General features: G+C 35.6%; 1 protein-coding gene across 2 annotated transcripts; it reads right to left on the reverse strand.

Annotated features, from left to right (window-relative positions):
• Positions 1–856: 856 nt before the first annotated feature.
• LOC109084724 (tyrosyl-DNA phosphodiesterase 1-like) lies at positions 857–24,308 on the reverse strand. 2 transcript variants are annotated; one of them, XM_042773776.1, is made up of 17 exons: positions 24,078–24,308; positions 23,224–23,825; positions 23,072–23,115; positions 22,915–22,970; positions 22,671–22,767; positions 22,438–22,472; positions 20,325–20,417; positions 17,433–17,603; positions 16,382–16,460; positions 15,532–15,717; positions 14,341–14,389; positions 14,169–14,235; positions 13,461–13,568; positions 11,449–11,551; positions 7,943–8,048; positions 2,213–2,387; positions 857–2,128 (listed from the first exon to the last, which is right to left on the reverse strand). In XM_042773776.1, the coding sequence occupies exons 2-17, from the start codon at positions 23,813–23,815 to the stop codon at positions 1,981–1,983; spliced, it is 2,109 nt and encodes a 702-aa protein (XP_042629710.1). In that variant the 5' UTR covers positions 23,816–23,825; positions 24,078–24,308; the 3' UTR covers positions 857–1,980. The 2 variants fall into 2 exon arrangements, with proteins under 2 accessions (XP_042629710.1, XP_042629711.1); XM_042773777.1 differs by lacking the exon at positions 2,213–2,387 and having other exon boundaries at positions 860–2,128; positions 24,078–24,306.
• Positions 24,309–24,446: the final 138 nt, after the last annotated feature.

The raw sequence follows: 24,446 nt of genomic DNA on the forward strand, positions 1-24,446 counted from the left end.
TTATTTCATGTTTTAAACCAAAAGTACTAAATAAATATACACTAACACTTTTATCAGATATTTAACTGGATAGATAACTAGTGCCTCATAAATAAGCATTAGCAAAACTAGACTAATAAGTATTTGAACCTAAATAATAGTCACTAGTAAAAATCGAATATGTGTCAGAGACAACTCTAATACACATTAATCAGAACTCTACATAATTTAGGTAAGTTTTTAAGAATTAATGTTAAAACAGCTTTCCATATGATGCCTTCATGTCTTTTCAAGCCTCATAAAAACACCACAAAACATAAGACATCATCAGTTGTCAGACACAATAATATGCTCCGGTGAGACTGATACATACTTGATAGTCTGATACTTTGGTCTGATATTAAGGACATTAAATTTAAAATGCTTCATAAGAAATGAAAGTTACTTTAGAGATTTGAACTGCAAAACGCAGCAGTCTATCAGTCTTTATGGTCAAAGAAAACTATCACAAATACACTTCCCACTCAAAATGTTGAAAATAAAGTTTGATTGGTCTTAAATGATAGAACAAGATACATTGTTTGTAAAATGTTAGTATTACATGTCCATAGTTAATGTAATGGTTAACTTTGGACACCTGCGTGAACTTGAGGACCACACACACGTATGTATGTATGTGTGTGTGTATATATATATATATATATACACACACACACACACGTATGTATGTATGTGTGTGTGTATATATATATATATACATATACACACACACACACACGCTCTGAACAATATTTGCAAAAAAGTCATATCTAGAAAACTACGAGTTTAGCAAAATGGGTACAATTATTAGTAATTGCAGGGATGAAATGGGAATCATTAACACAGTAGTCACTAATTTGATTTGTAAACACATTGATCCTTGTTGTTTAGGACAGACTGCTCTGTTAGGAATTACTCTAATGACCTGGGATCGATACTAAAAGACCTTTTCAGAATGGAGGAAAGTTCTCTAATATTTATCTGATTAAAGTCTAAAGCGATTTCAACAAATGTCACAGATAGTTGTGCAAGAGCGATATACATAATTCAGATCGAATAGTTCTTTTTCATTACAATGCACAATAAAAATTCCAGAAGCGACATGCTAGCTGTAACTTTGAAGTACAGACATGCTGGAACAAAGGTCTAAGTGAACATTAAAATAATGCACAGAATCAACATTTTATTCATTAAAGAAAAAAAAAAAAGATTGGGGCCACAGGGATTTCCTGTTTCAACGTAGAATAAACATTTCCAATGTTGCTAAGCAACATGAAAATTACAGTATGAGTAAAAAACAGCACCAATTATTCTGTATTTCAAACACATTCAATATATCACTGATGCCGGGGGAGCAAAGTCCTCCTCAAACACATTACTGCATCACTGTAGCCGGGAATGAAAAAATCAATCTGCTCTTGGAGCTCATCTGGAATTCATTTCAGAGGACATGTCCATTATCAAACTTTTAAAAAAAGACCAATTTGAGATGTTTTCATCGATTCATTCAGTCCTCTTTTTATCTGAACTCTGTTCATTATATGACAAAGCCGGCTCAAAATGGATGTGAAAAATATATATATTTTGTGAAGATGACTGGGTCAAAACCACTGACAATAGTTGTTTCGCTGAATAAAAACATAATTTCATTGCTATTTTCAACATACATTACTGGATTTCAAGATTAACATAAGTTCTTTCCACAAGTAACAGGAGGACACTGCTACTGAAAAATGTATTTAGCTCAAGGTTTTCCAGTTGTAAAATGCATTTGGCCTTTTTACAAAATGTTTACACTTAAGGCATAACTAAACATCTCTACAGTTACTATGATTACAAAACAGGACTAAAATACAGCATTATGGGTGCACACTATTATGATGTACGTCTACAATTTCTATCAAAGGTTAAAGTGTGTAATTAAGGTGTCTTAATCCTCATTAAGTGTGAACCTGAACAGACCTAAAGTGGAGTGAGACACAGATGGTCTGATGTTAATTCTGTCTTATGCAGATGATCCCAGCACCTCGAACTGATCAAGAAGGAACCCATACATTTCCATGAGTGTCTGGGGCTTGAGCATAAGGAATATTCCAGATCCACGGTTGATCTGCAAGAAGAAAACACAACTGAAATGCAACAGCATACATTAACCACACATAAACCCTAGAGATTTACAGTCTCTGAGTCTGACCTGCTCCAGGCACAGTTCATGATGCTTTGAGATGATGCAGAATTACGTATTTGCCTTGGGCCACCAACGATTCCCGGTATGGACATAGTAGAAGGTTCTGACCTTTCCCTGAAGGCCGACCTGCCTTGAGATAGATGCTCACCTGTGGCGTAACTACTGTACTGTAGTGTGTGGTCTGTAACAGTATGACGGATCGTGCACAACCTGCATTTTACTTAATAATATATTATAGAACACAGACTTTTGGAAAAGACTGTAGAATAGCAGTATCCATGGTAACCAGCTGACACAACTGGATTCAATCACAAAATAACCCAGCAGTTAAAAAAATTCTAAAAAGCACATGAAACACACGAAAAAAAAAATTAGTGAATGAGTCAAATGGTTCACTGTTAAGCAGCTTAGATGTAATACCTGTAATATGAGAACATTACACTTTATAACTTTTGCACTGGAAAATATAAGTGAGTCACTTGTCTCAAAGGAGTTCTCAGAGTGAAATACAGAGGTATACTATAGTCAACCTTCAAAAAGCTTGTCTTATATATACATATTACTTTAAAAAGTAATACATATCAGTGTTATTTAAGTATCGAGATACTATATATTTGATTTAATCAATTTATTTTTTATTTTTTTCAGTTTAACTTTAAGTTTTTTTAGTAAGTCTAACTATGCATTAAAATTTAATATTTAAAGTTAGGGGTTTGTTCAGATTCCTAAGCCTGAATATGAGCAATAGTAATAACGATGATTGCCTTAGCAAGAACTAATAAATTATTTAATTAGTGCAACAATTTCAAGACCATTCAATAATGACATTCATCTAACAGCAGGAACACACAGCAGTAGGGCTACACAAACAGTCACATCCAGGCTTAATTGTTGCCTGGAACAGCACCAATATACGTGAAGACGAAGGGAAGCAAAACTAATCATCTATGGTTTGTCTTTTTGGCAGAATAGGTGCATAAATGGCATGCAATTTGACAAAATGATTACTGAAAATGAACAAGAATGACACACTTCTAACATGATCTGTTTTTGCACATTAAAAAAGCATTCATAAAGAACAACCTCATGTTTTTGGAAGGAAGAGTTCTCCTAAAAATGAACATTACCCAGTATAAACTTACTTCACAGCTGTGGTCACCATTCACTTTCACTGTATGGAAAATTGCAGCTTGGACATTCTGCTATAAATGGATCCAAAATTCATTCAAAAACATGAGGGTAAATAGATGACAGAATTTTCATTTTTGGGTGAACTATTCTTTTAATGGTTCTTAAACGGCACTCAAAGGTCTCCTCACTGAATTAAAGAAGTAGCCTCAAGTAGCTACTGAGTAGCAGTCCATTCTAATTCACAATGGCTGGTCCTCCCTCTTTAGTCATGAGCCGAGACTGAGCCTGTTTTAAGAGTAGAGAGTGATGAGAAGTTCTGAGCTGAAATGAATCTATCCTTTTCTCATCACTGAGCAGAAGCATCAGCCGTCAGGTCAGAAATAAAAAATGTGTTAAGTTTGTCTTAATATAGAGGTGAAGGTACTCTTTGAGGTATACATTTGAGTCTGTCACTGGATTCGGTCTGTATTAATATCACAGGTGTTGACAGCAGGGGCACAGGTGAAATGAACTGAGAGTGAGCATGACAGATGCTCTTATTAAAGAAACCATAAAATAACAAATAACAAATAATATTTCCCCTTCCCCTTAAAAGAAATCATCTTTGAAAAATAATACATAAAATAAGAAACACTTTTAACACAACTTATACATTTACTCATCATTTAAAATGAAAAAAAGTTATATGAAGTTATGGGTAAAAAAAATATATATATTTTTTAATGACAATAAGCATGTTTTTTCTTCTGAACCCTCAATAATTTAATGTATAAAAACATTTGAGTTTTTTAATCTCAACAGTGATTTATAATACTTTTTTATTTAAATCAGAAAAAGACAATAAAACTAAACTATGATAATATAGATAATTATAGATAATACAGATATTCAAATGTTTATTTTTGGAATTTCAATAATAAGATTTTTTTTGGCATTACAATAATGAGAATTAGGGTGGAAATGTGTTATAAAAATGTCACAATGCAAAAATCTTAAAGGTCCTAAAGTACATAGGCCTAATTTTTCTTAAAAACTATAACCTCTTATTTATTTTCTTCGATTTTGGGGTAACCTGGACATCATCCTATGTTTTTTCCTATATGAGAATTAGCTGTTTTTCCATACGGTTCAATTCTAATTTTTAAAACGAATTAGTTTGGAACATCAAAAATGATTACTTACAAATTACTATTAATTAAACCCCATGCTGGTGCTCTGGCAAGCAGAGCATCTGACAGAAATAACACTCAAGACAAGATTACTTCCAAGCAAAGAGCTATGCTAAATTGAAAGTGCAAAAGAAAGTCTCTTTACCTGAACATTTTCATGCATTCCCTTTGTGTGAAGAAGGTCAGGCATGGAAGAGCTGTTGCCATGGTGCGTGCAGAGAAGTTTGCAATTGCACATTTGCTTTGTAAAGCCCAGAGTTATCTGTCTATTTCCTTAAAGCTTTAATGACAGGTCTTAAATCGCCTTCTAGGTATTATGCAGTCTGCTGTATAGTGTAATAGTAAAGCTTTGGGTGGCTCGAAGAGGCCGAAACGCTTGTGTGACTCCATTGCAGTTAATTGTTACACACACAGTTATGTAAACGATTGACATTGGAACAGATCCAGTGGGAAACCGAACATCACATGAATGAGTATCAACAAGGACAGTGACACGATTGGATTTGATTGGATAAGTAATCTGTAGGAAATGAAGTGCCTCTATTAAGCATTTGCACACAGATAGCAGAGGCGAGACACTACGAAAGGCCTTGGTGGAAATAACCTTCATCAGAGCTTTCAATGAGTGCTGTCTGTCCTGGCTGCGACCCTTTTAGTAGATGACTGGAAAATCATAGACATTCCTCCACTTGCACTCATTTTAGAATATTAAAATATGCTTAATTTATTGTCTATTCAAAAGTTTTTTGTAAGATTTTTTTAAATTATTTTTAATATATTTTTTTATTAGGTTGTATTTGAATGATATTCAGGCCAAGTTGGGTGGTAGTATTGAAATTTTTTGTTTTCAACTATAAACATTTGGCAGTCTGATTAAATATTAGGTAAAATGTTAGGTAAATATTAGGCAAAAATTTTAAAATCAAAAGTATTATATAAAATATATAAATTAAATATAAAATGCTCCTGTGATGGAAAAACTGAATTTTCAGCATTTCTATCAGAAATCATTCTAATATTATGATTTGGTGCTCAAGACGCATATAATATTATCAATGCTGAAAATAGTTGAAGCTTAATATTTCTGTGGAAACCGTTATCCATTTTTTTCTTCTAGAATAATTGGATGAATTGAAAGTTCAAAAGAACGGCATTTATTTAAATAGAAACCTTTTGTAGCATTATAAATGTCTTTACTGTCACTTCTGACCAATTTAATGCATCCCTGCAAAATAAAAGTATTAATTTCTTAAAAAAATAAAATAAAATAAAAATAAAATACTGACCCGAAGCTTTTGGTACATTGCAGAATTAAGTATGAATTTCCAAACACAGATAAAAAGATTCACTGAAAATTTTAATTTAGAGCGGCAAAACATAAATTACTGCTAAAAGCACATTAAAACCACACTGATGCATCATAATCAGTGCAGAACCCCCAGCTCACTAAACACACTGAGAAGCCCATCCATTTTTCTCTTGATCTGCAAGCCACGCCCACTCATCCCACTTCATGGCTGAAGCCTCTGTTATCAAAAGACTTACGCTGCTATGGCAACCACAGAGGGCTTCTGCCTCAGTTCATAAACTGATGACACCCTTGGTTTCAATAGTACCATCGATTGCCGCCTCCATTTTCTCACCATGATTAAAGGTCGTCAAACTGACGTGTCAGGGGCAGGGCCCATAGCGCTGTTTTCATTTTCATTTACTAAGAATGCGGTGCCGATGGCAATTGGATTTTCTCTGCATTTATAGGGCTGAGCAATCAAACAGTCTTTGACCGAGACTGACATAAATACTAGTGATTCCTGACGTTATCAGTAGCATGTCAGCTAGAGGATAAACCCAGAAACAGAATAAAATAATCATATAAGCAATCTCAAAACATTGCAAAAACTGAAAATCGAAGAAAAGGACTATCACACGTTCAGTCAGTCTAGTATGCTCTATTTTCAACATCAGGTGCCATGACAACATTAAGTGCTTTATTTTTCTCTGCAAAACTGCTGTACCTAATACCATAATTCAGAACCTATAATTTCAAGTTTGCCCCGCAAGTCATGGTTAAATATCATGGCACTTCCAACAAAGGAATGACATTTCTTGCACCCTTTACTATGAGCCTGGGTTAAAAATTGGAGATAAGTATGAAATGACATACTGTTTTTCACTAGAACTGGATTTGGACTGTAATATAGGTTTCATAAAACAGTAACTGCTTAAATATAAATCCTAAAAAAAAATCTCTTTTTTTTTTTGACAGCATGTGTTGAATGCAAAAATGGTGAAATATTCCTGTAAGCTTCCTGCCTCTGAATCTATGTATTTGCACAGAAGTCTGAACCACAAAACACTGTAATTACCCAGCAGATGATAATGAGTTAATTTAATGTCATCAGCATGTCCTGCAGGCTATAGTTTGGGTTCATCTGCAATTATGCTGTCAGTCACAACAATGCACAGTTTTACTAAACTGCCATATACTTGACTGCCATATACTTATTTACATAAAATGGCAGGCTTCTCGTTTACACATACTGGCCTACGGGAAGCTGAAAAGTAAAATACTTTTTCTTCCTGCAAATAGATACATATACACAAACACACACACACACACACACACACACACACACACACACACACACACACACACACACACACACACACACACATACATTCATATAACTGTTCATAAAAAATGTTGTGTTTAAAAAAAATTAAATAAATGACTTTAATCGACTAGCTAGAGATGAACATCAATGAATATTTTATTTTTTGATTTCTGATAAATGCTTTATTAAATGAGAACATGAGAGAATTTGGGTGGCAGTAAATGTCATGATTCCTCATTATTAATCCTCCTTGATGGCTCAGAGCACACCACTGTGCAGCAAATGAAATGGCCATTAATTGTGTCATGCACACTCCTTGTGCTTCACTGCTGCTGGCAATTAAAATGTGCACTTTGCCATCACGAGTAGCTGTCTTTGAACACCTTGCTCATCACATCCAGTGATGTACACTTGAGAAACACACTTACAAAATGAATAAGTGTTGGAGTGAAAAAGCAAATTAAGACACTTGTATAAAAAATTATTTATTTATTTAGCCTGGATACTGGCCTGCCCTGCAAGCTTTCACTTGCTGTTTTGTGTTGTGCATTTAATATCTACAGTGTGTTTCCTGAGCAATCATTTGAACTCTGAATTTCAAAGTAAAGGTTAACTTTTCTTCAAGCGATGACTTTTTACGCATTAAGCAAACTTTTAAACGTTGATGCAAATGCTTCATTGAAGTGTAAATCTGTCATTTTTAATATGTGTAGCTGTTCAGAGTTCAGAAAAAAAACACCTATGACATTTTAATGAAGGTTGGAACTACAAAGAATCTTAGTCGAGTTACTTTTAGGGAATGGCATGATGTTCAGTCTCACCTTTGCTTGAGTAACGCTGAGGTGGGAGGTCAAAAGGCACTGGGAAACCTTTGGAGGAGCTGGAGGCCGGAAACACATTCTTCTCCACAGGAAATGTGCTCATATTCTACACAGACAAAGAGAAAGCACATGTATTCATGCCCAGTAGGGATGTGCAAATCTGTTTATGTTCAAAATCAACAAGTCTGATATTCAACATAACCCTAACTCAGGCAAATTTATGTTCTTCCTTATCATCCTGCCCAACCCTAATGCCTAAAGATTTAGTTAAGAATTAACTAGGAGCCTACAAAAAAAAAAAAGTTAATAATTAATAATTATATGTGTAATAATAAGTACAATTCTGAAATATATGGCAAAAACACAACAGCATTTACATAAAAAGAACCAGTGCATTATTCACATTGTCCAAAAAAAAAAAAAAACCAAACCCATAAACTCAGATGATGGAGACAACACATGATAAAAGTGCTAGTCCAGCTCTAATGAGAATGTGTGCATTTACTCATCCTGTTTTCTGCAGAAAAAAGCCAGAGGGGAGCAGGGCTGTTCTGAGAGAAGCTAAACTCTCATTTGTGTGGTGGGCATGATGATGGAGGGGGCTGGATAGATCTAAAGGGCAGTGGGGAATATATCACCCAGACTCAGACAGCTAAAGCTTTCACAAAACCCAGAGAGATGCAGCAGGTGCAGGCAGCACACAAACACTGTTCTGCTATTTGTGAAGAAAAAAAAACAAAAAAACAGAAGCGACCTAGAAACTCAATATAAAAAGTGGGAAACAGTTAATTCTGAATATGGAAGGCATCTGGGGAAATTTAGCAAGCGTTTTACATACATTTACATTTAATCATTTAGCAGACACTTTTATCCAAAGTGACTTACAAATTAGGAGAATAGAAGCAAACCAACATTTAGAAATCTAACCACTGAGATTAATTCAAGATTTAAGACCACCTGCACTGACCTCCATGTTATATATTATACAACTGATGTGTGCATACACCTACACACATGCACTGTGTGTGTGTATTTACACAAAATAAATAAAAACGGTAAAAAAAAATCAACAAAAACTCCCTAATTACCTTCAAACTTCTAGTTGCTGTCACAAATAATGCAGATAAATTGTGCTTGTGTAACTAATAAAAGCGTCTTAGTGGTTGAGCAGAGGCATCATTGAGGTTAATGTGGTCTGGAATAACATGAGGGTGAATTAATAATTGAGTGATTTATCTGAATTTCTGCTCAATCAGCAGCAGTCAGACACATTGACAGAGTTTAAGCATATTTAATTGTTTAGCACTAGTTTTCTCATTACTTATATCCCTGGTTCTGATGTTTTTCACTAGCATCTTCATGTCTATTGAATCCAGCTGTTTTGTTTAGCCACAGCTGCTTTTGGCTGCAGTAAAAAACAAGTAGCCAATTCTGTGGTTCAAGAGGATGCCAAAGAGTAAACATCCAATTGGGTCAGAGCTTAAGTGGTTAACCAAGAATATCTCAACTCATCCAACAGTTTGTAAAAGCAAACACAAAACAGAAATTATTTCACTAAACAGAACGCCATGAATCCATATACATTGTGAAAAACATAATTTCTGCTTACTTGAAGCCTTATAATATGGTTACCTTCACAACATGGTTAATGTTTTGTTTCAATTTGTGGTGCAATTAAGGGGCTGTTTACACAACAACATTTTCAGCCAAAAACGGGAAAATTTTTACACGTTTTGCCTGTTCGTTTACACAACACCGGCGTTTTGGGGACTGAAAACGCATATATTTGAAAATGGGTTTCAAAGTGCAAGTTTTTGAAAACGCCACTGTTATCATTTCCGTGTAAACACCCAAAACAGAAATCTTTGAAAATGCTGACGTAATGTGCGTGCATAGCACGTGTTAGGTATGTTGACATGTATTACAATATTACAACCAACAGCGGAGACGCATCATATGCAACAGTGGTTCCCAACCACGTTCCTGGAGGCCCCCCAACACTGCATGTTTTCCATGTCACCTTAATCAAACACACCTGATTCAGATCATCAGCTCATTAGTAGAGACTCCAAGACCTGAAATAGGTGTGTGAGACAAAGGAGAGATGCAAAATGTGCAGTGTTGGGGGGCCTCCATGAACATGGTTGGGAACCACTGATATACAACATATAATCGTCACTTCCCTGCAGGTACTGTTTACTAACAAGGTGACAGCACCAACTTCTGGCCTGGCATACGTAACACAGCGTTTTTGCCCGTTTTTGCAGATATGTGTAAATGCAAATCGTTTTTAAAACAACATTGTCGTGTATACATGAAAATTTTTAAAGACGCAAGGGAAAAACTTTTACATTTTGGACTATATCACTGTTGTGTAAAGTAGCCTAAGTGCATCTCAATGTTAGCACGTTATACTGAACATTAATTTCCTTCCAAATTTCTGTAATGGCCTTGACTGCTTGGAGGAACTAGTAATGAGCAATATATTTAAATACTGAATCAGAACAATTGACAAAATTATGAAATCCTGAATTAAGAAAAGAATGACTCATGAACTGCATCACCACCTCAGGAACATACTTTGTTAAGTCCACTAGCTTTGTTGGTGGCAAGAGAGGACATGGGCGAGCTTGGCACACTAATAATCACTGGTAATGATTGTTCTATGGCAACACAGCATGACTGAGACAACGTGATGCTTTACTGAAAACTTGCGAACACGTTGTCAAATGTGTTTCGTTAAGAACAAAAACAAAATGTAATTCTCTGGTGATCTTGAAGAGTGTGATCTCAGACTTAAACAAGAGAACTTTAATTAAAGCACCACACTGTGGCAAACAAAAAAACGTGACTCATTATGAAAATTTTGGAGCATGACCTCTAACACATGCAAAAATAACTTCAACAGTCAACATGCAGCCTCATTTGTAACTTAAGCATGCAACCAAGTATTATAATGTGTATCGAATGCAAATATAATGTCCTAAAAACATGCTAAGTGAAAAATATTAGTCAACCTAAAAATGGCTAATCATGGATCCTCTATAATGTAACAAACTTTGTGATTTATTAAAAAATGACCTCTAGCAAGAACTAACCATGACACAAACAAGACTGTGTTCAACTAAAACAAAGAGGCTTCAGGCCACACAAAAAAAAGACACAACACATCCCTTCTGAATAAGAGAGCACAACCTTTCACTATCCTCTTTCAAACTCGTGCTTTTCCCCCCTCTTTTTTCCATGGCGAGGGAACTGAACCATACTGTTGCTTAGCAACTTTTGAAGTAATTCTAAGACCTACCCTGACAACAAGGACAAATTACCCTGCGAGTATGTGAGCGAAACACAAAAGTGCTCTCTCTACATATGGAGAAAACAGAGATCTACCCCAAGACATTATTTATAGTATTTATGGATTTAGCAGATACTAGAACAGGCTTTAAAACAATGAAATATTATGACAATCTCAGTTGTCATGTGTTGACTTGAGTCGCAATACTCACAAAGGCTGAAGGCAGGTAGAGGACTCCCAGTTCATAGGAGCGAACCATAATCTGAGTGTTATTCTTCTCCAGGGTGCCCCAGGCAGCTTTTGATAAATTGGCACTGTGGGAAGATACCAGCAGATGAAGTTTCACACATGTCTCAAAGTTGAACAATCATGTAAATGTCACCTGAACCAGAAGGGTTAGCATTAAATATGTCAAAGCTAAAGGATATTGTCGAAGGGGATTTTTCAGACTGCAATTACTGAATAATTAATGTGTTTTGGACTTAGATGTTTAAGAATGACAGGGTATGCCTGGAGGCTTCGCACCCACTGCAGGCTTTAATCTTCATAAAAAGGTCTATGAATAACTTGTCACCAGACACAACTGACCTAGAGACTCCCTATGCATTTCAACCATGATTAAAACCACCGCTTTGCAAAAATGCCGTAGGAACAGTGGCCATTCAGGCTGCCTTGAGATTAAAATAATGTGGGCTTTAATGCCACAGCCACAGGAACATCATGTGTTAAAAGATTTGACTAAAGAATATCTTTGTCTGCTGGTAAAAGAGAGGTGTATCTTCTGGGTTTTAAAACCAGAATCTCTACTCAGAGATTGTTTTTCTAGGGAAAAACAGCCAAAAAACAAGCTTTCAACTGCTGAACTTAACATGCTATTCCTGGATGTAATTTGAAAGATAATCAAAGAGAAGAGTGTTCATCATTGTGTTTTATAACCCACCTGACGCTTGTCCGCTCCACCACTAAGACAAAGCTTTACCACTTCAGTTGACCGATTGCACTAAAAGGCTTTGATTATCTGTAAAAGCACTGTTTAAGGAAACTTGTTAACGGGCCAGAGTCCATGGTGCTAACTAACAAACGTATAACCTCCCTGACTGAAGAAACAGGAAAGTGGTTATGATTTTGCAGCTAAGAAACGGCCAATGAAAGGGGATGGCATAATCTTAAATAAACAAACATATCAGGCTTATGTTGTGTAAATATACATTTACAGGGCCTAAGGGATCCTTCGGGCGGAACACTATCAATGCAGCACAGAAGACACAAATCTGCCAGGGATCAGGGAAACCAAGCCTCCTCCTGCCAAGAGCATTATTTAGACAGCTATGTGCAGTTCTCTGACGAACAAAAGAGCAGAAAGGTGCTGATCTCATCCGGCTCAGCATTAAGATGACATATTCATGGCAATAGAGAGGTATTTTGGTGTTTGTTGCAACAAACTAACACAATCACATAAACTGTATGCATCACTGACAAAACCTAACTGGGTAAATGATTTCACTGTTGATGCGATTATTCCTTAAATTCTGTATTTTCTTCTAGACTGCCCTCTTATTTACTAAATTTATATCTGAACTGATATATGAGAAATGTTTCATAATCAAATTTTGCTAAAGCAGCTTGAAAGTGAAAAAAAAAAATTCAAAAAAATCTTATTAAAATAGGTGTTTAACATGATGTGCAAATCAGCAAGTGGTTAACAAAGTTAAAATACTGTTATTGCAAAAAAAAAAAAAAAAAAAAAAAAAAAAAATATAATATATATACAGTTTTTATCCAGAGCTTTTAAGTTGCATTCAACAAACTTAACACCAACTAATTATTGTTCACTAAAACTACTAAAAAAAACTTTTCGTTAACTGAAATAAAAAAATTAAAACAAAATGAATAAATCAAATAAAAAATGTAACCTAAAACAGTAGTATTTAAATAATAATAATAATAATAATAATAATAATAATAATAATAGTAATGACAAAAGAAAATAGTAAATTAATAAAAATGTTACTAAAATAAAAATTGAAAAATGTAAAAAAAAAAAAAAGTTTACTCAAAATATAAAAAACTATTATAGTATATAAATAACACTAAAGCAACATTGCTTTGCACAAATGTTCAGCCTGCTGTGACTAGAATAGCTACATCTGATCTGAAATGCTGACTGTCAAACATGCCTAAAATATATTTAAATTAGCAAGCAAGTTACTTTATCATTCTAACCTTGTGACAAGGAACCAGGCTAGTTGCGTGAAGTCCGGTGAAACCCTCATATAGGTTTTAATGTGGGGCATCGCATTGCTCCTACCAGTAACATCAGCATGCCAGCCACTGTTTAGAGGAGAAAGATTAAAAAAGTAAGGGAAGGAGAGAAAAAAATGGAGAAACACCAGCTGATATACCATTTCTAGGTGCAAAAACACCCAAAGAAGCATTTCATGCCTTTTGCAGGTGCAGAGAGATGATGCTTTAGGGCGTACTGTGCAGACGAAGAGGAGAGCTTTCTGTCTGATTGCTGTCAGCATTCAGGCATCAATACAGAATCTACATGGACTCATTTAAATATACTGAGCAGAAGTGTAGAGTGTGCTCTCCAGAGGGGGACTGAGATTGAATCTACATCGCAATAGGCCCATCTCTGATCACTTAGCAAAACTGAGGCGAACAGTAAAATAGCTTATTTATGGTGATAATGTGTTAAAATGATAGGAGAGATTGGATAAGAACCCAAATGAAATTTTTAAGGAGCAATTTAAGGGTCAGGCAACTCTTGGGAAAGGCAGCTGTTTAGATCACGAGGTCTCGAGCATTGCTGAGGAGCCTTTTCAGGAGAATATTTATAGTAACATTTAAAAACTGTCATTTTAGGCTGAATATTGATGAGTATAATTGTCAAAATATGTTTGTTTTTTTCACAGAGATAGAACTTACTGGAAGTACGAATGAAGCCAAAGCTGTTTTTGAGCTGTCTGTATGCTGTAGGGTAAAGATCCCCCAGCTGCAGGGATAAGAACAGTCGGTTGTCATATAACGATTGTGGAGGTGTGAGGAAATTATTATTATTATTTTTATTTTTTTTCAGAATAAAAGGAATGAATGATACCTGGACAGCCCTCCAAACTGGTTCTCACATTTTCCACAGAAGGATAAACCTAGAAATGACAGAAGGTTTTAAGGACTCATTACAGTTTTTAGTTTGTCAGTTTGAGTAAATGTGTAATGTGCTTAAATTGATTAATCGTTGTATTCATTTATCTACACTGCTGTCCAAAAGTATAGGTTCAGTAATATCTTTTTTTTTGTGAAATTATTACTACATTTAGGGATTCAAGGATGGATTCAAATTGACCAAAAGTAACAGACTTTCACATTTAAAGATTCTACTTCAAATAAAACTTTCCATTATCAAAGAATCCTGAAAAAAAAAAAAGTACTGCAGTTTCCACAAAAATATCAAGTAGCACAACTGATAATAAGAAGAAATGTTTCTTGAGCAGCAAATCAGCATATTAGAATAATTTCTAAAGGACTGTTTGTCAAAAATCTTGTGATCCCTGAGAACCTGGACAGAACTAAACTAAAATTTCACCTCTACCTACCAGTTATGGAACTGAATCACCTCAAAAGTTCAACAGAGTTTCTGAAGCCTGCTAATTGTAAGAGTCTTCGGTCTTTAGAGATGACACATGATGTTACTGTCTACCATCTTTCTCTGTGCTGAAGACTCTCGGTGTGGTGCCTTGCCTTTTCAACTGACATTTAACAATAGCTGCATCAGACAGAAATCAATCTTCTATCCTTCCATTTAAGCCGACATTGTTATGCAAATAACAGGTTGGATGAGAATTCTTCTTGTAACTATTGTCTCTTAACAGCTCGTGCCGAGTGAGACGTAAAATGGTTTCCTTTTTTTGTACAATTGGAATTCAAGTATAGCAAATGGGAACATGCTATGAATACTAATTGCTAATTAAACACGCGGGACATCAACAAATTTCAAATTTCATAGCTCAGAGGAATAATTTACCGAAATAGTAATGAGGAACATGCAGAAACTTGCAGATGCACATGTGCGCTCCGGCGTCCCTCCTTGATTCTAACCTAATTGAAATTGATACAACTGAGGGGTCATTTATCCTGATAGATGAGCAAGCTGGTAGGAGAATATGCAACTGTGTTTATTGTAATATCCATCTGGCCACGCTGTTCGCAAACTAGAGAACGTACAGCAGTGATTCGAACAGATCCTTTAACTGTTTCAGCATGCTCTGCAGGGGCTGTTCAAAACACTCACCAGAAGCATCTGTGTTTCTGGATTGGCTAATGATTTCCCTGGCTTCCCCAGTGTGGTCAGAGTGCGCTGGAACTCAGCTGCCAACCATTTAGTCTTATCAAGTCCCATGGAGCCAATACTGGAGAACTGGCCGAGCACATGCCATTGCTCTTCATTCTGCACAGGCTTCGTGTGCTCGCTGAGCAACTGAGAGAAACAAAAACAATGAGTGCATGTCACACTACGTCAGTATTTGCATGTGTGTAATTTGGCTAGATCTCATCAAGTGACAGATGAATTTGTAACAAAATTGGATGCATGGCCTTTGAAGTCAACAATAGAAGATACTGGAAGTGTCTTACCTCTCTTTTAAAAGATGATAAGCCTATCCTAAGTATGCATGATTATATGCTTGGTTGCATGTTATTATGTTCACCAGTACTGTTTTGCTCTTCTGTCAGCAATCTATTCAAAACAGCCCTTAACCTATTTTTGGTTCACAACCCACAAGTTAAGATCCACTGATGTGGCATGAACCTTATGAAGATATCAGTCATTCAAATCAAAGTGCTGTTTTAAAAAAAAAAATGCTCAGTGAGTTCAGTGTGACCTCATTTCAGTACAGAAACTGATTTCTCCTGGCTCAGTTTCTGAATCTTGCTAATCCAACACCTCACTCTGCCTGCGTTATCTGAATTCCCTCAATAAATAAAGACATGAAGAGTACGTCTCCAAGGCATCCTGCAGGTGTACAATGCTTTTTCATGGACATCAATCATTCTTAAGTCTGGGGTGGAGAGGAATTATTGCCTTTGAAGAAAAAAGAACTTGAATCACACAAAAAGATTCCGTAATCACACAAAAACATTACTTTTCTCAATCGTAGATGGCCCCACTTCTCCATGGCAGGTCCTTGATATCTTCCTGGAGTTGAACCAATGAGATATACCCTATACAAGAAATTGTACATAAGAAGTTACATGAATAAAAAAAAAACTATATTTTTTATTTTAATTATTGTTTATTTAGATAATATTTTATCACCATATAAATGATGGCGGTGAGATTTGTTTCTCCAATTTTCACAACTTATCAAATTAACCATGTGATATAAGTGGAACCAAATTTTGACAGATATGCAGAGTTTGTTTTGTTTTTCTTTTAAATCAAAATGCAAATAAACTAGATATTCATGAGCAGAACTGTATAGCATGCTGTGTTTTTCTGAGTCATATCAGTGAAAAATCAATTCCATTTGGATGGTCAGATATGATCACAAACTCTACACACTTTACTATGTTTTTTGTATACTACCATTCAAAGGTTTGGGGTCAGTCAGATTTTTTTAAAGAAATCAAAACTTTTATTCAGGATTCAAGGATTATTTCTGGAAAAATAAAAAGGTATCCTGGTTCTAAATGTTAAAAATGTTAAGCAGCACAACTGTTTTCAACATTGATGACAATAAGAAATGTTTCCTGAGCAGCAAATCAGTACATTAGAATGACTTTAGAAATCATTTAGAATTTAGAAATTTAGAAATTAGAAATCATTCTAATGAATCATTCTAAAAATCATCAGCAACGACTGCTGCAAATTCAGATTTGCCATCACAGGAATAAATTATATTTTAAAATATATTCTAATAGAAAATGGTTGTTTTAAATTGTAATAATATTTAATAATATTACTGTTTTTACTACTATATTTTTGTTTAAATAAATGAAGCCTTAGTGAGAATCCTGAAAAAAATCATACTTTTACGCTGGTATCATTTATTTCAGATAAACCTAGAATTTCTGGCAGAATAAGCAGCATTGTGGATGCCTTTTGCAATTAGTCAAAGGTCTGACTATGCTATTCTGATATCATGTCATCTTTCTAATTTACATAATGGCTCTTTCACTTGTTAAGATTCTCACCTTGTTTCTGACAGATCGTGCTGTTTGATGCGGTCAATCCACTCAGCGAGCTCTGGAGCCTGATATGCTTCCAAGTATTCCAGCAGGTCTCTTTTGAAATTGGTTGGAGACTCTCCCGCTGTTTCCGGACTTCCCTCTGGTAACCTGGGGTACAGAGGACTCATCCACATTCTGTCATAGAGATACAAGAGCATATTTACTAATGAAGGGCGTGAATCATCAAAATGTTAAAAAGTTCATGCACAAGACTGTCAGATCCTGAAGTGGCGACAGTGGTATGTCATATGCGGCTTGCTTGAGTCTCTGCAAATCAATTCCAAGAGCGATCACAACACAACAAAGTTCATTAAAAAGAATTCATTCATAAGAGTCATTTGTTTGGGAATCAGACTACACTGGTTTGTTTTTGCACACATCCTGCAAAGACAACTCAATAGAAAGATGTTACTTGATATCATTCCACATATTTTTATTGCTTCAGATTAAATACAGACTGAAAACTCACACTTAAATGTTTTTAAAAATGATTTATTTTGCCATGGCTCTAAAGATTCAGTAGCGAAGGAGCATCACTGCTGAGAACAAAAGCAATGGAGTAAAGCTATAATATGTCCCTCGGTAAAATTCAGTTACAAAAGATAAAGAAAACATGGGTTGTCAAAATTCCATATACATTTTCATTCACCTTAATTAAATATATAGGGTCTATTTTTACTATATTTACTATTGCAGAAGCATCAAGGTTTCTGCATTCCACAAGTGCACACATACATGCAGAAAAAGACTTCAACATGCTAGACTTCTCTTAGAGTAGTCCAATAACTCATGATTGGAGGAGTGTGGGGACCTTTCTCGACAGACTGGTTATAGAATGTTCCCATGAGGCTCTAGGAGAACAAATCAATATGGATTCAGATTGGAGCCATTACAATAAAGGCAGCAGAAAAGCCCTTCAGAAGAGACTTGAGAGGAAGAACATTCGTCTGTGTGAATAATAATGAGAATATGGCCTGGGCTGCAATATAGAAGGGATACCTGGGATCAGACAGAACCAGATGGGGAGACATGTCAGACCTGTAATGATATTCATTGTGCTTCACTGCGGTCTGAATCTGATAGAGACAGGTTGGCAAAGTGACTATATGCCAGGAACAGAGAATGTATTCTTGCAACTGCTTCTAGCATTCACCCAGCCAATTCAAACAGATCACCTATGCCTTACTATCGTGAGAGAGAAAAAATCATAGCTGTTAAAAAATCTTGCAATTTTCATGAAAATAGTAGATCTCTTCTCTAACCTCACAAATTACTCGGGCACACACACAAACACATCCTTCTGACACTAGGTGGCACTATAAGTAGCAAATTTATATTTTTGTTAATTAACTCAAAAATCTAAATTATTATTATTTTTTTTCCTCAATCCTATAGTACTCAGTGCAAATACATTTTCAGCTATAGCCTATGATGTTTAATTGACCTGTGCATTGTTTGTACAATATCACAAAAATGGGTACATACTAAATATCTGAAGACATATGCCCAATTACTCCAATGTTTATTCTATATTTCTTTTTTTGTGGCAAGGGGGTGCTCTAACTGAACAAAATTGTTCAACTGTAATTAAAGACAATGTGAATTATCATCTGTCCCCCCATTTTACACCAAGTTTGGGTCAGTAAGTTTTCTTTTTCTTTTTTTTTTTTTTTATTAATAGTAATGACATTTGTAAAGTTCAAAAATATTTATTTTAAAAAATATTAAGCACATCTGTTTTCAACATAGTTAATTACAAAAAATGTTTATTGAGCACCACATCAGCATTAGATTGATTTCTGAAGGATCATGTGACACTGAAGACTGGAGTAATTGCTGCTGAAAAATTAGCTTTTACAGGAATAAATGACATTTTAAATTAAAACAGTTACTTTAAATTGTAATAATATTGAGGAATATTAATATTTTTACTGTATTTTCGCTCAAATAAAAGCAATTTTTGGTTATATTAAGATAAAAACTGCTATTGTAATAACATATAACAACACTTCTGAGACAAAAATGCAGAATAGAATTGAATCCATTGTGAACTGATTGGCAGAGGGTTTGCTTACAATGCCCTCTGTGTGAACTGACACTGATCTCACAGCACAGGTTGAGTGAATGTGCCAATATACTCTATGCAAGATTGTCTGAATATACTGTATGTATGCCAGATGTTTTAAATATTAATTGCTCAATTTAGAGATTTCATCTTAGTGTGGGTGATAACTTAACTGCCAGCCAAACCCTGTGACTCTAGAGCTTTTGACTCCTTAATGGTATTCTGTTCCTGATAGACCACTAATAAAATCAAACCTAATAACCGAAAGCAATTGCTAATTCATTGGCCATCGCTCTGACCTGCCTGCAAGCTTCTGCTGCTGTGAATATGACACCATGGAGAATATCTTTATTAATGAACAGCATTCATAAAACGCTGCTTCATTTAAGCAATTATTCCATGTAGCTAATTTAAACAGACCATTTCAGGTCAGAGTAGTCTATAACAACATGATTGGTTTATTTGGATTTGCAGCAATCGACACCCCTATTTAGGATACATCAGCTTAATTTCAATTTACTCTAAGTGTCTGCTCAGTGTGTTGTCATAGCAACAGACAAATGCGTCATTAGGACTAGCAAATGCACGACTTTCATTTCTGATATGAAACAAATGTTGGCACATTCGGAAAATGAGCAACTCCGAAAGAGAGCACAACATAAACAGCTCGTTTCTAATTGACCGCAGCATCAGCATTAACATTTCCGTTCTGATGATTCATTTACACAAGTGCTGCAAGATCTGTGTGAGTGTGTATTTAGCCCCTCCCATTCCACACTGGACCATCTTACCCCTGTGTCTTCTGGTACCAATCGGCTCGGATGAGGTTTGAGGTGAGAATGATGACTCTGAATCCCTCCTCGTACCAAAGCAGCATCATTTTCCTGCAAAAGGCAACTATGACTTTAATACAACTGATCTTATCATTTGATCTAATCTCTTTCTTTCATTTCTGTCCAACAAACAGTATGAAACACTACCAATGGCACATTTAGCAAAGACTCGGTATTACTTCCCTGCATAATAACATTGATTTGCCCTAAAATCCATGTCTTTTTGTGTCAAGCGGTATAAAAGAGTACATTTAAACACTGAGTCACATTTATTAAGCCTTCCGCTTTTGTGTTGTATTAACTGTAACAAGATCAATTCTATGCTGTTCTTTGTCAGGAAAAAATGTATTAATTTAATAAAAAACTCTCCATGCTCTTCAGAGAGTGGTTTAGAACTCATTTAAAGGCAAATTAGCACATGAAGACTTGAAGAAGGAGGTATTCGAGAAGGATTATACTGCCAATCTTTTTGTTCTTTTGCTTCCTTTTTTGTTGAATTTATCTGAAATAAGACAAGCAATTTAACTCGCTCCTCTGGAGTCAAAAATGCTAAATTCTGTTATGTCTTTCTCTGTTGAATAAAACATGATAGATTCTTGTGAGAGAAAACAGTGCTCTAGGAATACATCACATTAAAATTCAATACTGCGCCTGTTTAACATCTAATTTCAACTCATCACAAAAGATGCTCAGATGATAATCTGCATGTCGGCACGGACTGCCAAGATGTTAATACTCTCTCAAGTAGCTGCTACATTCCATATGCATTATGCTACCGAATGCTTATAAACCTAAATCCTGATCAAGGTATTAAAGGGATACTCCACCCCAAAATGAAAATTTTGTCATTAATCACTTACCCCCATGTCGTTCCAAACCTGTAAAAGCTTCGTTCGTCTTCGGAACACAATTTAAGATATTTTGGATGAAAACTGGGAGGCCTGTGACTGTCCCATAGACTGCCAAATAAATAGCAGTGTCAAGGTCCATGAAAGGTATGAAAGTTGTTGTCAGAATACTTCATCTGCCATCAGACGTGCAATCTGGGTTATATGAAGCCACGGGAACACTTTTTGTAAGCGAAGAAAACGTTTATTCAATGTGCTATTTTCTTTTAAATCAAAGCTAAATACACATAGAAACAGCGCATCCTTGTGGCGTAGATGATACAGAAGAGCATACACAGCATATGGTGATATGGAGAGACACAGAGGAGACTGTTGACAAAGGAATTGTTGAATAAAGTTGTTATTTTTGTTTTCTTCGCTTATAAAAAGTGTTCCTGTCGCTTCATATAACCCAGTATTGCAAGTTAGATGGCAGATGGAGTATTCTGATGACGACTTTTATACCTTTTATGGACCTTGACACTGTTATTTACTTGGCAGTCTATGGGACAGTCACAGGCCTCCCGGTTTTCATCCAAAATATCTTAAATTGTGTTCAGAAGATGAACGAAGCTTTTACGGGTTTGGAACGACATGGGGGTAAGTGATTAATGACAAAATTTTCATTTTGGGGTGGAGTATCCCTTTTATGAAATTATATAAGTGAGCTACTTTACTACCACTGTTGCATTGTTACTTAACCAAGTCACCACTAGTACCACTCCAATATATGATATGCTTTCTGAGCGTTTCATTTCATAACTGTGAGCATTAATATGTTGTGCCGTTCTCAAATTATTTTATCCATATTCTGTGATGGTACTGCTGGGATATGGCTTACAGCTGACATTTCAGTTCATCCCAAACGAGTGCAATGGCTCAGGTCTGGACTTTGTGCAGGCCAGTAAAGCTCTACACATCAGACTCAGTTAAGCATTTAACTAGTGGCATCCTATGACAGTGACACGTTAAAAGTCACTGAGCTTTTTGGTATGACCCATTCTACTGAGGAAGCTTTTCATTTGGCTCAATGCTTGGTTTAACACACCTGTTTTATGCCTATACAGATTTGTTTAACAATGTACTGTCCAGGATTTTTACTAGAAACTTCAAGCTTAAGTCTTATTTTCTTCACCCACTGTCTCACTTAAATTATACAGATAAATAAAATGTCCAACACTCACGTATGATGCGTGCCAAATGCAATATCCAGTTTGGCCTGTCAAAAACAAGACAGACAGTTTAATATTTATTTTTTAACTTAATGGTTAAAAAGCCTTAAAGTTTTAAACTCTTAAAATAATCAATATACACAGTTACTGAGAATTTTTTTTTTAGAGAACCTGAAACTTCCATAAATTTTACAGTAATGCTTCCCTCTAGTGAAAAAAGTAGGTTATTGCAAAAATGACAAAACCTGACAGAAACAAATATGTGGATATGGTTTGGCATGTTCGATTAACCGAGCCTTGGACTCTCTTTTTTCTCCATGAACGAGTATGACCGGCTTGTCCCTAAAGAACAACAACAAAAGTACTCCGTTAAGCACAAAAGCACTCACTTGCATGTGTTCAGTGTGGTGAACTGATTTTATGTAGCTCTCTTAAAGCGTGCAATTCTGCATCAAATCCAAACAGTTTAAAGGTGAGATTTCATCCTACCTGAATTCAGGCGGATACTGCTCCACCATCCATGGAATGTCAAAGCAGTAATTAAACTACAAAAGAAGAAAGATGTTGATCAGGATAAAAACATTACAAAATTTTGCATGGTTGGTAGTAGACCTCTTAGTTGCAACTTCATTCATTAACACAACACCTGTGCAGACTCTTTCAGGGTTCCAAACATTGGAGAAAGTATCTCTGATTATAGGACAGAAGAAGAAATAGATTATTAGAACATGATTAGAAATGTATCAGGACTTATTTTATTTTATTTTTTTTTTTTAAGTAGACAAACTCTTTACATACCTTTGATATGCAGTGCTCCAGTGTTGAACTTTTTTGGTATCCCAGTGACTTTGTTTAAGTAAAAACGATACATGTCGTTCATAGACAATAAATTTGTCTCAAAGAAATCAGCTGGCTCTTCTTTATAATAACTAGTGCCGTGTGGACTCGGAGGACGTTTGTCTTCAGTCTTCTTCCTTTTAGGACTTACTTTAGACTTCTTGGGCTCATTTTTCAGGGCAGATGTTGGAGTTTCATCATCACTGCTTGAGAGGTTCCAGCCTGCCTCCTCTGTTTCTCTCTTTCTCTTCACGGAAGGTGAAGGGTTGCTTTCATATTTTACAGGGTTGGTTTGATTCACATGTGTGGCTGTCCTGGCTTCAGATCCCATGGAGGGAGCGGACGGATGATTCACAGAATGGGTGTCCTCGTTGCATTTTGGACTGAGCTTAGGCTCTTGCTTGAAGAAAGTGGTGATCTTATCAGGTTTTCTTTCTAAATCAGGTTTAATACTTGGTTTGTTTGAATCCTTCTGAGGTGTTGGAGGAATAATGTTGTCCTCGTCTTCACTATCTGATATGGTCCACTTGCCATGTTGACTGTCCTGGGACATTTTTGTTCAGCTGTGGATCACAGTATTATTTTACTTTTATAGTTGCAAAAAGTAAACCATTTACTGTAAACTTTCATAATGTATACAACACTGTTTTTGTCTCAAAATTGATAAAATGCGTTGAAAAAACAACTTTGTGTATTTGCACAGGTAGATGGAGCCTCGTATAAGAGATAAATGCTCGCATCGCGTCACATGAACAGAACTACATTTTATACATAAGAATACCAATATAGTTCAACTTAAATGATCTTAGACTTACAAAGAGGCGGGAAAATGAAACCTACAGGCTACAAGAATATTATTTTTAAAATGTTACGGTTATAAAGAAAGATAAGCGCTGCATATATACGACTACAAAACTGCTAGATCCTTGTCCATTTGAAACTCATATCAAAACAGCACCACAACAGCGCGTGTTTTGATTCGGCATGCACTCGCTCTGTGTGTACAGTCCACATGTAACAACAGCGGAGACACGCCACAATGTTCTTCAAAATAAAAGTCTGTGATCCTCGACATCGAACAGTCTTATAATTTCGACTTTAATTTCATAATTATGAGTTATGTCATCATTTCGACTGTATATGTTTAGCTTTCAGCAAACACGTGAGTGTTTTTTTTTTAATGA

Source organism: Cyprinus carpio, chromosome A17, assembly GCF_018340385.1.
Source record: "Cyprinus carpio isolate SPL01 chromosome A17, ASM1834038v1, whole genome shotgun sequence".
NCBI lineage: Eukaryota > Metazoa > Chordata > Actinopteri > Cypriniformes > Cyprinidae > Cyprinus > Cyprinus carpio.

What these genes read in the sequence shown, in the direction of transcription:
- LOC109084724 (XM_042773776.1), bottom strand. Translation starts at nt 23,815, where the DNA reads ATGTCCCAGGACAGTCAACATGGCAAGTGGACCATATCAGATAGTGAA. An exon ending in TGGAGCACTGCATATCAAAG is followed by an intron (nt 23,116 to 23,223) that starts GTATGTAAAGAG and finishes TCCTATAATCAG; the next exon opens with AGATACTTTCTCCAATGTTT. An exon ending in TCTACCTGCCTTCAGCCTTT is followed by an intron (nt 8,049 to 11,448) that starts GTGAGTATTGCG and finishes TTGTCTGTGTAG; the next exon opens with AATATGAGCACATTTCCTGT.